General features: G+C 36.5%; 1 protein-coding gene across 1 annotated transcript; it reads right to left on the reverse strand.

Moving 5' to 3' along the window:
* Nucleotides 1-5,986: 5,986 nt before the first annotated feature.
* Nucleotides 5,987-15,766, reverse strand: LOC149410479 (kanadaptin). Its single transcript, XM_089647719.1, has 9 exons — nt 15,359-15,766; nt 14,936-15,068; nt 14,135-14,327; nt 12,685-12,832; nt 11,976-12,147; nt 7,973-8,121; nt 7,559-7,719; nt 7,079-7,261; nt 5,987-6,791 (listed from the first exon to the last, which is right to left on the reverse strand). The coding sequence occupies exons 1-9, from the start codon at nt 15,693-15,695 to the stop codon at nt 6,225-6,227; spliced, it is 2,043 nt and encodes a 680-aa protein (XP_089503845.1). The 5' UTR covers nt 15,696-15,766; the 3' UTR covers nt 5,987-6,224.
* Between the last annotated feature and the right edge of the window lie 553 nt (nt 15,767-16,319).

The raw sequence follows: 16,319 nt of genomic DNA on the forward strand, positions 1-16,319 counted from the left end.
TAATTCAGATATTTTCATTTTAATATTCATTCAATTCAGTCATTTGAATCGATTCATTCAATTGAATGAATTAAGTTATTTAAATTGTTTTATTCAATTCAGTTATTTGAGTCGATTTATTCAATTGAGTCAATCCACTTAATTGATCAAACTCAGTTATTTGAGTGTATTCATTCAATTGAGTCAATTCAGTTATTTGAGTCGATTCATTAAATCACATTTGTTAATTCAATTGAGTAGTCATTTGAGTCGATTCATTCCAACATTTAATTCATTCAGATGACTAGCTCGAAAACAAACCTGAAATTGTTTTACTTACTCTTTTGGAGTTGTCTTTAAAATATGATTGTTTTATTTATCGTTCGACCATGTATTGTTGCCAGTAATACAAATAAATATTTTATTTAATATTCAAATTAACATTATGATATATATGTCCTTTCATTATGCCCGAGTCGGTAAAACACACTGTGGTATTCAAACCTGTCATGAGTGAATTCTCGTGCCGTTTTCTATCGAAATTATTGACTCCCTATGATACTCCAATATATAAAAAAACATATAAATTTTGAATAAAAATCCTTACAACTTTTTTGTTTTTCTGTAAACCTACCAATACTGTTTTAAATAATGTTTTTTAAATTGGAATATCTAACGATAAAATTCGGGGACTTTGGAACACATGCTTAACTACAAAAAACTGGGGTTATGAGTAATGCCAGTATCATATTTATTAGTGACATAAAGCTTTATCTCGTACATACAGCCATTTAAGAGATACAGTTGGGCATTTGAACATTCCAATCTTTATTTGCGTTTATCTGTGTGTTTGTAGATAGGCCCCTGTGATCCTAAACCCCCGAATTTGTATTAAACAAAGTTAAGAAACTGCCGTTTTTTTCAAAGAATTCTTCGTAGATATGTTTCAATAAGTTTGAGGATATTGATATAATGTACTAAATCACCACCATCTTTATTAATAGAGGCCATGCTGTAGAAACTGCGGTAACTGTTAAAGAGACCTGTTTTCATACATCTTGATCTGGGTTGTCAACTGTCAGTGCAGTTTCTAGAGCATGGCCTGTATTAATAAAGATGGCGGTGACTAAATAAATCCCAAATTATAACATTTTGCATGTGCATGAGACTCTAAGGCCATTCTTCCACAGAAACAAGTATCCGATACTGATGTTGTGTATTTACATCAAGGACAACTTGTCACACACAGTCCGTATACGTCTCTATATACCGTATTCCTCTCGAAACGTCAAAACTAGCTTTAATAATCTCACTCACAACTGCTGCAGCTGTCATTTTCTGTTGGCTGTTTTATACGTAGCATTGCTCTAAAGCACACGGATCATGGGGCTCTTGGTGCCGTCCCTGGCTGTAGTTGTTTGATACAAACAACTTATAGCATTCCAGGAGGTATGGACTATCTATTAAATTTTTAATAATTTTATACGCCGTTACTGCAAGGGCCCCAATGCTCCTCGAATGTAGACTTTGATATCGCGTTTCAGCAAGCAAATCTTAATCCTTTATTTAGTCGACCAAATGATAACGACTTCGACCAGCTGGTTGCGGAGACTAGCATCACTGACGAGTTTACAAAATGTGAGCAACGTTTGCCTGTGTACAAACCTTTGCAGATGTATGGCAGTGGTCACCAAGGTACTTGAATCCTCAGGTATCGGATACTTGTGTATCCCTGTGGAAGAAGAATAGTAAATAGGACTGAAGAGATAAACTGATAGAAGTGTGTTGTGTGCGTGCCCGAAGAAACCTCAACTTTTCGTTACTTGTGATGAAATTGATCCAAACATTATTAAATATCGAAATTCCTTCGTGAGCAGATAATTAATTTCACTGGCTTCAAAGCCTGAGAATCGAAGATTCTCACGTAAATTGGTGATATCAGTTTATTCGGCGGCGGACATATAAAATCTAATCATTGAAGACAATATAAACCACTCTCAAATGAAAAATGTGAAGCAGAAAAGATAGAAAGAGATTCACTCCATCTGGGAATTGAACCCAAGTCTGCCTTGTCGAAGAAGTGCTCTGACCACTGGGCTAAGTCAACCATATCAACTTCCATCATTTTTATCTGCATCATACTTCAACTGAGAGCGACCAACACTATCTTCATTTTCTAAACACATATTTATTTGGCTGCTAACTTTGTGTATGATTCTCTATTGCATTTAACCTTAAGGGTAAATGTAACATACATTATAACCTATGCCTTCGTAGATGGCGTTAATTTAATTATTTTATCAAAATACACGTTTTGCAAGTTATGCTTTAAAACATTACAACGTATTATTTGCTTGCGCCCGTACATACGCGATATAAATAAATAGTTTTGTCCGTATAAAAACTCAATTCTTTTAAGCAAGTCATACAATATATAATAATGGATTTAATCTCCGATAGAATATTGTATTTGTGTTGCTTTCTTGAAAGAATTTAGTTTTTGTATGGACAAAACTATATATTCATATATCGTACGTACGCGCGCAAATGAATAATTAAATTAGCGCCATCTATGAACACGTATTTTATAATGTGTGTTATGTTTAACCTTAAGCATCTGATGATGTAATTACAAAAATATTTTTTCATTATTACCTTCGGTAATGAGTTGTGGGATCACTTGTCTATTGTATCTATCATAATAACTAACCGCTATTTTTTTTACTTTTTCACTCCTATTTCAAAAATCTATATTGGATCTCTATAAATTAACTATACATAACATTTTTGTCGCAAATTTAATTGAGTTACTTTTTTAAGATTATTCCTATATTATGTTTTATTTGTGGATGCGCTTGCAATATAATTATAATTTTAGTAATACATATAATCATTATAAAATAATAGAATGCGTAAAAAACACCCTGTTTATTGAAACTTTATTTACATTCCATTTTTTTTTACTTTGATCTTCATATACAGGGTGTCCGGGTGTAAAGTGCACAAGCTTCGGGAGGTGATTCAACGTGATGGTAGAAGTAAAAAAGATAAAAAACTTTTTTCGAAATTCTATATTTTTCCCAAAATTACCTTAAAATAAATTTCAAAAAAATTATTTTTTCTTTTTTACTTGCACCCGGATCTTGTTCAGACATTAATTTTCCATTTGAAAAATATCCTTCAAAATTCAAATTAAGAATCTGAAAATTTTAAATAAATCAAAACACATAGATCTCTTTTGCAATAAAATAATAATATTATGTAATGCATATATTGTAGTTTATTTCACAGTTGTATTATCAAAAGTGTTATTTTAATAAAGACATTAAGAGTGTATACTGTTAAAATGTAATATAAAATGATAAATCTCATTATTTTCGGTAACATGTCTTTTATTAACCCATTGGCCTCCGAATTGTTTTGTACCGAAGTTTTAAATCTGCAGTGGTGTACTAAATCTTACATAACTTTTAAACTAAACATACAAACGAAACAATTTTTTAAAATTTACTCGTTCATTGAATTAAGGTATGCAAAAAATATATGCAGTTTTTTAAAAAATAATAATAATATGATTAAACGAGGATATAAAAATATTTTTTTTCATAAAACCCATTTTTTTTTCTTTTTTTTATAATTGGATTAAGAAAAGTTTTACATTAATCATACTTATGACCATAATATATTTTATTTCAATTTGGGCTGATGTTAGCCGCCCACCACGCATTTTACGAACAAGCTTGTCAATTCCCGAACCACACGCTATTTAAAAAAAAATTCAATGACGCTGAAATATAACAAAATTTCAATCGTAAATATCAGGAAAAAACTGTACCAACGGAGTCCTGCCAATTACTACGAAATGAATGCTGAATTATCTACAGAGCGATTGGCATTTAAAATTTTAAACACAGATGTCAATAATGTATCCCTTTTTCGTTTTTAAGCCGACGACACCAGACCCGCCAGGATGGCGTCGTTTGAGGCCGATGGGTTAATAATGTTTTAAGAAATCACCCAAAATCAAAACAGTAAAACATTTTCAACATAATCTAAGAAAAAAGTAAAAATAAGGTATATAGTGTACTATAACACATCTGTTTTTAAAGCGTCATAAAAACTTTAAAAAAAAATTGTTTTGACTAAGTATTGAATCTTTCTACTCAGGAACTGGAGTCGACAACTCTATAGGACTGACATTTATTTTGTATTTATACATACTGTAATGTCATCCGATTTCAGATAAATGAATATATGACCACATGTGTGTATGTGATTGCCACCAAAAGTTGATAGAATGCATTTTTATGGACAACAAGTCTATATGCAAAGTTTCAGCTCAATCGAATGTCGGGAAGTATGTTAGTTTCCTTTTTCAAGATTTGCATTCATTAATTCATTCAGTCCCAAAAACAAAAGTATTCAAAAATTAAAAAAGGATTTATTATTTAACCTATTTTTCTACTACGTAATATTTACATTTTGAGAATGTATGATTTTAAAATCAAAATTCTTTACTTAAATAATATTTAAAAACTAAATAATGTCATCAGAACATTTTACTTAAAAATACAAACTATTTGCTGTGCCGCTAGGGGATATAGCAGGATAGAATGTCAAACGTCACAACTTAACTACATAACAAGATATTCCTAAACCACATAACTGACATAGACTACCAGTTTCATCAAGTTGGTTCTATGTCATCTTCAATTTCATATTTTTGCTGCTTGGTTCATCAAAAAATTAAACCAAAAAACCCTAAGGTTTGAAACTTTTGTTTAAAAGGTATCGAATTCAGTACGTCCGACTGCTGGTCAAAGATCCTACCCATCGGGCTGTCGTGTTGGCATCCACTATAACATTACATTCAAAAGGTGACGGTATTTAACGATCAGGGTCTATTTATGCAGATCCCGTCTATTCAGTGTTTGTTTTCCTATACTATGATGGTTAATGACTCATTTTATTAAGAGTGGGAGCCACGGTATCAGCTCAATATTTTCGTACGGCTGAAAGAGTCGACGACTCAATTGAACGGGAGCTGTGAGCTCAGAGGTTTTGCGCTCGCCCGATACAGCTCCCCTGATATGGCTCCCAGCTTCCAGCGTATGAATGAATACGAATGATCGTACCGACAGATAATCGGACTGTCAGACGCCATTCACGTGTCCGAGTATGTAATAACAATTAATACTTGGATAATTTTAATAACCCTATTTTTCTAAAATATTTCTCGATAAAAAAAAGTTACCGTTCAATTGAACCGTGGTACGGTTTACCGGGAGTCGTACGAATACGGCTCGTCAAAAAGAGCTAGCTCAATTGTGCGGCTTGTTCATGAACGATTCATCGCTAATATGTATGTCATGTTTTCACCTCGTGTGTATCTCAGTTTAACAGTGATATCGACTGATTTCAGTGATAAGGTATCATCTCGAGGAAGTGGTGAACCGAGTAGAGCAAAGAAAAAAAAACAGTTCAAACTATAAAGAAAATCAGCGTCTAGCGATTTTCTTGAAAAGAAAATTGATTCTGATCTATATCCCGTTACCCTTCATTCCTTTACCAAATTCAACATTGAAGTCAACCTCCTCAATTATGTCAAAATATGACTTACAAAGTCATGCAAAATTGTATAATAGCATCGCAAAATTAAAAAATTATATTATATATAATTTCATTAAGTATCACACCTCCTCAGAGCTATAGGACTATATTACAAACATAATAGCTGAAGCACCCGGCATTGCCCGGGCTCTATTCTGCTTTAACGGGTGGCAAAACGGAGATGGATGTGGTTTTCAGAAATCTCATTGTTTAATATCTCATCAATCTCGGAATAAAACTAAAAAAACAAACACAGTCACTCTTCATTGTATAATATCGTCCTCTTACTCCCATCTCTATACGAACTTTTAAGTTGAGTACAACCTTCAATAAAGCACACAAACAATACAGAAAATTTCAAACCATTGTTTTTTTTTTACTTATAAAGTACATTTTTCTTCCTCCTGTAAAAATTACTTTTTGGCAGACATGAGGTCTTGGCAGTAAGTGAACAATATAGATAATGTCGAAATAAGATGTCCCCCTACAAATCGTGTGAAATTAATTGATTTGAACAGATGGTACTTTTAAATATTAACAAAATAGTATAGATTCCCACTGGGCCTGTTCTGAAGAGGGACTTAAGTAGATCAGTACGAATTGGACTAGCGAACTACCAAACTATAAATCGATCTTTAATATTCCCCACTTTCATCTGTAATTTCCGGCAGATCTCTGTCCGTGTCCTGTTCGTAATAGCTGTCCGGGATGACATAGTTAGAAGGAGGTCGCATGGGTCCGTACGTCTTACCACCCTTATCTTTTGACTCACCAGACGCTTTAATTTTATTTTTACTATTTTCACCTTTAACGGCAGCCGAACCTTTGGAATCTTCAATTTTACCTGTGCTTTCAGAGCTTAACCTAACTTCTGATGGAGACACATCTCCATTATTAGTTAGTCTTTCATTTTTATCTCCGTAATTAGAAGGAATTTCTTCATCGGAATCGATTTCTTCGACAAATTCCCCCTCGTCGTTTGTGGATTCCGTTGGTTTTGCGACTTTGTAAGGAGTCTTCTCGCGGTTCTTCAGTTTTATTCTCTTGCCTATGATGATGGACGTGCTGGTCTTTTTGACTATGGGTGTGGTAGAAGTTTCCGGAGACGTCTGCACGACTAGGGCTGGAAGGTCGGCGGGTTTGGCGAACTCGGCGAGACGCTCGGTTTTGGCCAGATCAAGTTTTAGTTTTTGAATCTCCATCTGCAAAATTTAATATAGTGTTATGGTTCAATCATTTACAAGAGAAGTGAAGAAGCACATAGTAATTATTTATTTATGCCCAAATTGAGCTTTTATATGTTTACCACTTTTATCAGCACAGTATTCTCCACATATTACAAACATGGCAAAGAAGATATGACACCAAAATTGTTAAAACAGCCAAAAATAACTGACTGCAGTGGAGAATTGGCCAAAATGGACCAGAATAGTTAAATGGACTAGAATTTTTAAAACGGCAAAGCAAAAAAAACTTTTTAATCACAAACCTTGGTCTTGGAGATCTCAGCTTTATCCGCCGCGCTCTGTCTACCCAGTCCCCGCATGAACTGGTCCAGCGCATCCTCGTCCTCTTTGTCTGCAATCTCCGGAGGGCAGCCCTGGGCGCGTAGCACCGCCAGGCGCGCATCCAGCACGCCAATGTCCTTCTTCAGAGCTGTGCATTTCTCCACCTAGAATATGGTCATTAAAAGGTCCTTCAAGAGATAGGAAAACAATTTGTATCAATTCTATTACATAAATAGTCAATTGCCAGGATTCTCTTTCTGTGTCGCTGTCACAGACCTGTGCCAAAATGGGATCTAAAGGACTATGGATTGAACAGAACACATCGTAGAAGAATGTCCCCTTCATCACTTTCCCTATGTCATTTCTGTGATGAACCAAATGACTCCTGATCCCGTCGACTGGCTGAATATCCTCATTCCACCATACGAAGAACTGGGACTCTTACTGAATGGGACACTTACCAGCTCGGTGTAGGTGAGCGCCTTGCTAGTGTCCCCCTTCTGGCGGCGCCCCTCTCTCTTCCTCTCCACGCTGCCTGTCCTATCCAGGAAGGTGTCCTCGTCTGAGTCGTAGTAATCGTCCTCCGTCCCCGTCCACTTCTTCTCCTTGCGCTTGCGGGACTCTACAAAATACCAACAATTCATTAGATTGTAACAAAAATGCCAAACTTCGGCTAACTATGGTGTTAAACTCTACTAACAAAATCCCACTCTCATTCAAAAATGAAGGATAATTGAGCATAAAAGAAACATTTTTGTAGATAATGAGAACTACAATTTAGAAAAAAAAACTGCCAAAGAGGTGAAGATCCGCTGCATTAGACAAGTCCATTATGGAAACCGATACATAATAATAAATAACATGAACACGCTCACCGTGTTTAGCCTGCCTGAGCAGCCCGTGGCGGTCGATGATGCGACATGCTTCCAGTGCGCACTGCACCACTGCGTCTTTCTTCTTTCCTTTGTGGATGACCTCCGCTACTACAGGGCGTCCGCGTGCATCCTCGAGGGGTAGCTCCACTCTGAAATGAAAACATTTTATTGCAACGAAAATAAGATTCTAAACCGCAACAACAAGGTTCAGTTTACCAGTTAATTTAGTTAAAAGAACATGGTGAATAAAAACCCATCAGGAAGTGGTGAAGCATAATTAGTTAAGAAGAATCAAGATTCCGATGTATCTTCGATGAAGCAAAGAAACATTTGAGAAATTACAAATTGAATACTAGATTAAAAAAAAAAAACTCAGTCTTGGTACATGATACCCAGTGGTATCACGAAGGCTTGTAAACGAGCGGGATAAATTGCCTATTATTGCCTACTGCCGAACAATAGTCTTGTGTTAGCCATCAATACTGGCATATCGCGCCAAGAATGCCGTAATGTTTACATTCACAACTAACAGTAAAAACAATATCCTGCAATAACTCCACTAAACTTCTACATATAAACTTGGAAGCAAAATTGCCAAATTATTTATTAATATTAATTGCGTTCGAATTTATGACAGTTTTGATAGCGGGTAGGTGGCGAACAGGGAAACAAGGAAATAAATTTGGCCCGGCAATATAGTCATTATATCGGTAGCCGAGCGAACTCACCGTTAAGACTGGGTATTGCGTCGACAATAATACGTCGCCCCAGTGCTTAATTGTCCAAACGACCATTTTAGCGAAAATGAGTTTTTAACGCAATATTGTTAAGGATCAAATTACGCGTCGTTCGATGAAGAAAAAATAGTTTTATCAGCCTGCTACAATTAATTATAAGCATTTTAAAATGTCAATGTCCACAACAATATTCTAAAAGTGAGTCCTTGTTTGGCCAATCTCCTTATTAGGCCAACCTCCTAGAGTCGAGAATTAAAATTGCGTGCTAGTTTGTTCAAACTCCACCAACCGACCAATTACAGCACGATGCGAGGATCACGTGATGCCGCCATCTTATGTTTTTACATTTCAACGGTGTTTGTTTTATGGTGTCACGCGGAAGTAAAAAAGCATTTAAATATATACCAAGGAGTTTTTGATTGATAAAACAACAGGAAAATGTCAATTACTAATTACAAAAGTGCATACATACGCAGCAGTGCGGAAATAGAGCGGTAAGTGTTAGTTTTAAAGATCTCTATCAATACCAAATTTGTTTTGTTTTTTACATTGCAATGAACTTTGTAATACAGCGTGTTCACTTTTCTGTTTTCGCTCAGACTCTACTTTTTGCAAGTTTTTGCTGTCAAAATTGGTTTTTTGACTGACGATTCATATTAAACTAGTTAGATTAGTATTTCAATTCGAAATTTTCAGTATATCCGTATTTGTATGTAGCCGTTTGAGATTTACAAATTGATCTATAGTGATTAGGCAGTTTGTTGAAATAAATTATAGTTATATAATAAATTATAATTCTGATTTTTTCCTCATTTGTGTGTTTTGGGGTTTTGATTACGATTCTGAGTATTACCAACAAAAACGGTAGGATTTTAATTTTTAGCCAAAAAAACATGTACCTACCTATAGGTATATTATTCACTGAAATAATTTGCATAAATTTCATATAATTTAAGTGATTTAGTGTTTTGGCCACCCGTACTGTTTAGGCGCAATTCTATGGGAGCACTCTCCCCAATAAAGACTCCATTGAAATGCTTGGAGTTAGTATATCAGACCGGCTCAAGTATCGGGGATCCATAGAAGCCCGAGTAAATCAGGCTTCCAAGAAGCTGGACGTCTTGTACACGGCTGGGATATCCTTCAACAGTGACCAGCTGCTGACCCTGTACAAGTCTCAAGTCCGCCCAACAGTTGAATTTGGGAGCCACCTCTGGGCTGGTGCCCCAAAATACTTAATTAACCTACTTGAATCTGTGCAAAGGAGGGCGATCCGTCTGATTGACAATCCGTTGTTAACAGACCGATTGCCTTCTCTATTGCATAGACGCAATGTGGGCATGCTGTGTCTGTTCTACAGGTATTTCAATGGGCCTGCTCCAAGGAGCTAGCAGCATTGATCCCTGATGCACCGGTGCACGTGTGCGAAACTCGACGGACACGAGCGGAACACCCGTTTACGGTTGACGTTAGCTTCATGAGAACGGGTCGTTTTTACGACTCGTTTTTTGTAAGTCGGCTCGTATGTGGAAAGAGCTACCGGCATCTCTCTCCTATAATCCGAGCCTCTTCAAGGCCCGCATTAATAAATCCCTTCATACAGCCCCTACCTTAACCCGCCTCACAACGCCGCCCAACTGGGTGGTTACATAGTTCCCCTGTCTGTACATTGGCACGGACGCTCTTGTGAGGTGTCACATAAAAAAAAATCTGATCGTAAGAGATTCAGCCTACTGCGGTCATCTTCAGACTAGTACAGATATTCCTTAAACTGTGCTTTATTTACATTAAATTTAGGGAGGGGGATTAAAAGGGGTGGAATGCAATGATTTTATTCAAATTATATGGATATCACATTTTCGTTGCTATGTCGTAACAACGAAGATGGAAGTCTAAAGATGGTTGATAGGCTAAACCCGGTCACGGTCAGAAATAAAAAATAGTTGGACATTGTTTAATATATTATTATCATGGAAGTAAATTATTATAATGGAACTGTCGAGTACCTGGCACGCGTTTCAATGCCACTCAAAGAAAGATTTGTCCCGCATCCCACGAACCCTCCCCCCTCACGGATTACCCTCACCCTTCCCTCTTTCAGTCCATACTGCTAAGCTACAAGAAATAATGCTCACACTTTTATAACAACTCGATCGCCACCTATTATACAATCTGAATGCAAATTTCATAACGCCAGAGTTCACCTTTATGTATGGAAACCTTCGCCGGCGTGCGAAAAGCAACTCACCAAAGTTTCATCGCAATCGGATGAATGATATAGGAAATAATAAGAGAATCTTTATACAAATTTCACAACGCCATAGTTCAATATAATATAGGGAAACCTTCGCGGGCATGCGCACAACTCAAAATTACAAATTTTTATCGCAGTCGGTAGAGTGGTATGGGAAATAAGATGTGAATTTGTATATAAATTTCATAACGCCAGAGCTAACTTTTATGTATAGAAAAGGTGTAGGAAATAAGAAGGAACAAACAAAGAAAAAATCACTATTATAAATATATATATTCCACCACGAATTGTCAGTATCCAAAATAGAAATATTAAAAATAAACTCACCTGTATATAACTAAAGGTGGTCGTTTGAACAAACAAGCACGGAAAGTTCTACGCAAAAGTTGCCCTATCTCCAATTCCAGTTTGTTCAATCTCCTTTTACAAAATTTTGGTGGTGCGTTTTTGTTCAATCTCCATTTTAAAATGTAAAAAAAAGTATCAAAAACTATCCTTAGTCAATTTACAAAGAATTACTTAAACTGATCAGACCTTTAGCTTGACGGAAATATCTTCATCTTAAACACCTGTCATAATGTTTCATTGAAATAATCAAAGAAAACCTCCTCCTGTAAAATTTGCAAATGGTCGTTTGGACAATTAAGCACTGAGGTGACGAATAGGTAATACATAACAATCTTGCGCAATCTTTACTGACAATATGGAAATCTTGGCAAAAATACCTAGGCAGCAAGAAATCGTAGTAAAAAGTTGTTCATTTACGATAGACTTTAGAAGGCCTTAAAAATTATCTATGTGATATGTATCTGATGTGTGTATAATTCTACTGAATTGTTCTGGCTGCAGTCTGCATAATGATGGTTGCCCTGTCATAGAATAGAATAAGAAAGGTTAGATTAGATATTTGAAGATTGCCCTGATGATAGGATAGGGAACCAGAAGAAGAAAAATTAGGTTACTTCTTCCACTTTCTAGCCCCACCGCAAAAAGTAAGGTTATGTTGCAGTACCTGCAGACGAACTGCCCCACGCCCCTCTCCTGGCAGTCGTATTCCACAGTGCACCCCTCGCGTTCCAGATAGCCCCGCAGCGTCTTCTTGGGGTCCTCCAGGTACAGCTCCTCATTGCTGGCCACCGCAAACGGGTTCTCCGAGAGGTCTGTCTCATCTTCAGCATCCTCGGCTGACAAAGAAACCAACGTGCAATGTTTTACATGAAAGTAGTGCATGTTTAAAATAATGCAATGACGGAAGAATTTGTAAGAAACCACTAAGTAATGCTGGCTTCTTCTGCATGGGATTTGTTGAAGATCAAAGAAACAAGAAACATTTTAATAACATTCTACACAAATTTTAATGATCGCTTAAACAGGAATTTCATCTGATCTATTCTTTGATGTATTACATAGAATCTATCAAATAGATCCGTGAGAACAGTCTATGGAAAAGAATAGGCGTCTGCGGCTTTTCAGACTTCAACTCCAATTTCCAATATCACTTGCACTCAACCAGCCTTATGAGATGGAACCGCCGAATGAACTTTGACTTTTTTGACAACTTCAGGAACCGATAAATTTCTTTGCTGGAGACCCAACTTTAAAGATTCCAGAAATCCGAAAATTCATTAAACTGAACTGGCTCGGTTTTTAATTGTTTGGATAATAGAGACTACGGTATATCAAATACACCATATTGATTATCCATAACCTCTTCCTCTTACCCATGCCCCAAGAGATGCCATCATCTTCCTTGCCGTCCGAATTCCCGGCCTGCCTCTCCTTAATCATCTCTAGTCTTCTTGCTAACCTCAATTGCTTCATCTCCGTCAGGGATAGCTCCGACTCGGCTTCTTTGTCTTCCTCTGGACCCTGGAAGATGAAGAAGAAGGGTTACTGGTATTGTTGCAAATTACTCTATTATATTATAATGCCTACAAACTACCATTTTCACCTGACTGAAGCCACCGCTCAGCCGGCCGTCCTTCCTTTCCTTAATGGCCCCTGTTGACGACCCCGCAAATCTTCGATTTAGAGGGGTCCATGCCAAATCTGTGCAAATCCTATGCAATTTGGGTGGCGCGGTCAGTCGGGTTGGATATTCCAACACGTCAAAATGTTGGATATTCACCACTCCACGCCACAGTGATATCATCGACCAGACTGATCGGTCCAAGCCAATACCTTTTCGTGAATATTGAAATCGCGCCCCAAATACACGTCAGTCTTCTCGGAGAGGTTGTATGTGTCAATTTTTATTAATTTCACATTGTTTTTACATATCAACCATTTGGAAACCAAAAGTTCTTAGTCCACAAAAATGCAACAATAACTTTTTGATGAAGATTGGGTGCTTTTTCCTCCATTCTTTGATTTTGTCCATATTTTTATACCAAATAAAACAACAACAACTATTTATTTTTCGGATACGGTCACATCTAGGTCCTAGATGTGACCGTATCCTTTTCTGATTTTTCTGTTTCAGATTTTCGTTTAGAAATCGCTAATATTGTCTTCAATAATTAAACAACAACTATGCCCACAACCACTATCGCTGCTCAAACTTTAAAATAGCTTTCATGAACAATTTATCTCCAATGATTTTGTCCTCCATTTGTCGATATTTTATATTCATATTATACTGCAATGTAAATGAATAAATAAATTGAAAGATAGGGGTGGGAAAAAAAAAATTAAGTGAATACCGCACAAGAATCTCAACTGCTACCAACCGTCTGGAGCCAGTGAGGCTATGGCATTCCCAATTGGCACGGGACGCTGTTGGCACGAACTTGCTGGAAGGCAAATTTGCTCAATGCAGACCAAATAAAGGTAAAAAGCAATGCATCTTGCTATCTTTTGACTATGAGACAATGAACTTTCTTTTTTAATGAGTTTGGTTTCGACATCAATAATTTTAGGTACACCCCACAGTTCAGAACCAGTGAGAGTGAATATTTTGTGAACTCGGAGTGAATAAAATGCCTACAGAATCAGCTTCGTTCCGGTTAGAATGAAACGCTTCTAGTTGGAAGCTCCTGACTATTCAAATCTAGATAAAAGTAACTGGATAAAGAACCGTTTTCACATCGCTCTCCAATAACTTGAATCAGTGACAGCCCATTTCATGTACCAATAATCTCAGGCGTTATTATTTGTTTTTAGACAGCTCACCTGGAGAATGTATTGGCGTGTGCTGCAGCCCAGTTTGAGCATGTGGCCAACCATGACGCGTGCGTAGTGATTCGCCTTCAGCCGTGTTTTGTTGACGAAGGTGCCGTGCGAGCTGCCCATGTCGTACAGGTAGAACCCTCGAGGCCGGTCGTCCTCTGTGTCACGAGCTTTGTATTGCAACACGGCATGGTGTCTGGAAAATTACAATTTTATTTAACGATGGTTGCACAATTGTCTACAATTTTCTTTCAGAATCTTGATAATACCTGGTAATACTACGCCCCAGACCAGGGGCTTAGCTATAGCTATCACATCGGGGGAGGTTCCATGGGGGGATTGGGGGATATTTTTTATAAAGTTTCTTGGGACCTCTGCTTTTTAGTGTGATGTCTGTATATTTTATTTAACCACTTAATGCTAGGGTTTTTTAATAAAAAGTATTTTTTTTAAATCAGCTTTTTTTTAAATGTTTTATTCAAAGTTTATACATTTTTCAATTAAAATATAAACAAGAACGAAATAAGCAGCTCAAAAACACGACAGATGCAGTTAAGCTGCAAGCAAATTCAAACTGAGTAAAATAACTTTCACGAACGTTACTCGTGTTGGCTAGAAATAGAATGCTGCCGAAGTCGAAACCAGCGAGCCAGCAGAAATTGGAACTCGTTTAAAATAATGAAGCGGTTAATTTATGTATTTTTAACAATAATACTAGTTACACAGAAAAATAATGAAGGTTTTTTTTTGTAACCCTCTCACTGGGTTATCAAATATTGATGCTGGGGTAATAGAGATAATTACCTGGATATAGTAGGATGGGCCATGACAATGTCATTCATACACAGGCGCCCAAATACGTGAAAAGGCTTTAGTGTCAGGTCAATTGTCTCCAGGATGGTGCCACTCTTCAGTACCTCCAGGCAATAGCCAGATTCTGAAAAAACAAAAATTAATAAAACTTTCGTACTTCTGAAGAAAAATTTTCTTTTAGGATCGCTGGCCACAGTTAATACGAACTTTTTTTGAAATAGCACTTTAATTCATTCAACTTAATTACTAGAAAACAAACTATTTACAACCGGGGAAATGGAAAATACTGGGTTAAAGTTCCATTATTTTTATGTTTCAAAATGTCATGCCATCTGACAGTTCGACCATGTTTTTTTTCTTTGACCAATACCTAAAAAGAACTAAACTAAAAGTTTACCATAACTTTAACATTACCAGGTGGAGGAAGTCCTGACCATTTCGGTTCTTTGTATGGAAGAGGGATACTCTTTTCTTTCATCAATAGAGCTGGAGTCAAATTCTTAATCTTGTCCTTAGATCTATTGTCAGAAGAAACTTGTGGACTTTTTGCAACTGGTTGAGAGCCGCTGAATCCGCTGGATCCGACGGCCTGTGGAGTTTCCCGCGCCTCCGGTGTCACCAATTTACGCGGCAGCCTTCCAATTTTGCCAACAAATATCGGTTTTTTAAATTCCACGAATTCTTCCGGCGGTTTCGCCTCGAAAACTTCATCGGGAGCATCTTTCTCCTCAACTTTTTCAATTTTTTCCATCTTTTTGCTTCGATAACCTATTTTATTTTACTGTCAAACAAGTCAATTCAAGACCGTCAGCTTTGCTTTATCTGTGGCGAATAATACATTTTTTGTCATTTTTGTGACATTTGACAGGCGTGATTGTAGACAAACATGAAGATAGGCATGAAAAATATTTGGGAAGCATAAATATTAAAAAATGTAGTGAAAACAATAAATTTCTTTAATTAATGGGTGATTTATTCGATTTTTTTTAGTATTGTTTTTTTAATTATAATTTTACTATTTCACCGCTCTACTAATACGCACAGATTATTTAAATAATACTTCAACTCAACTAAATTACTAATTTATTGACCTAAGGAAGATTGACATAAAAATTGTGTATTTAAATTTCATGACAAAGTGTAATTTCTACAATATGTACGTAACAGTGATGCGGCGGAGATGTAAAATTTTAACGTTATTTTAATGATTAGATAGTGTCAAAACCAATAGTTTTATGTTGTATTAATGTAAACCAATTTTCAAAAGAAATTGAGGCTGTAAACGTTAAGCAAAATAGTTGTTACTTTATTTAGGCACTTAAGTAATTAGATTAAAATGTGCAAAAAGATTTTTTGGTAAATCCCTGTAAAAGAA

This window comes from Hesperophylax consimilis, chromosome 27, assembly GCF_061612785.1.
Source record: "Hesperophylax consimilis isolate HC1 chromosome 27, BYU_Hcon_1.0, whole genome shotgun sequence".
NCBI classification, from domain to species: Eukaryota; Metazoa; Arthropoda; class Insecta; order Trichoptera; family Limnephilidae; genus Hesperophylax; species Hesperophylax consimilis.

What these genes read in the sequence shown, in the direction of transcription:
- LOC149410479 (XM_089647719.1), bottom strand. Translation starts at nt 15,695, where the DNA reads ATGGAAAAAATTGAAAAAGTTGAGGAGAAAGATGCTCCCGATGAAGTT. An exon ending in GCTCAGGCAGGCTAAACACG is followed by an intron (nt 7,720 to 7,972) that starts GTGAGCGTGTTC and finishes GGTATTTTGTAG; the next exon opens with AGTCCCGCAAGCGCAAGGAG. An exon ending in CGCTCACCTACACCGAGCTG is followed by an intron (nt 7,262 to 7,558) that starts GTAAGTGTCCCA and finishes ACCATATTCTAG; the next exon opens with GTGGAGAAATGCACAGCTCT.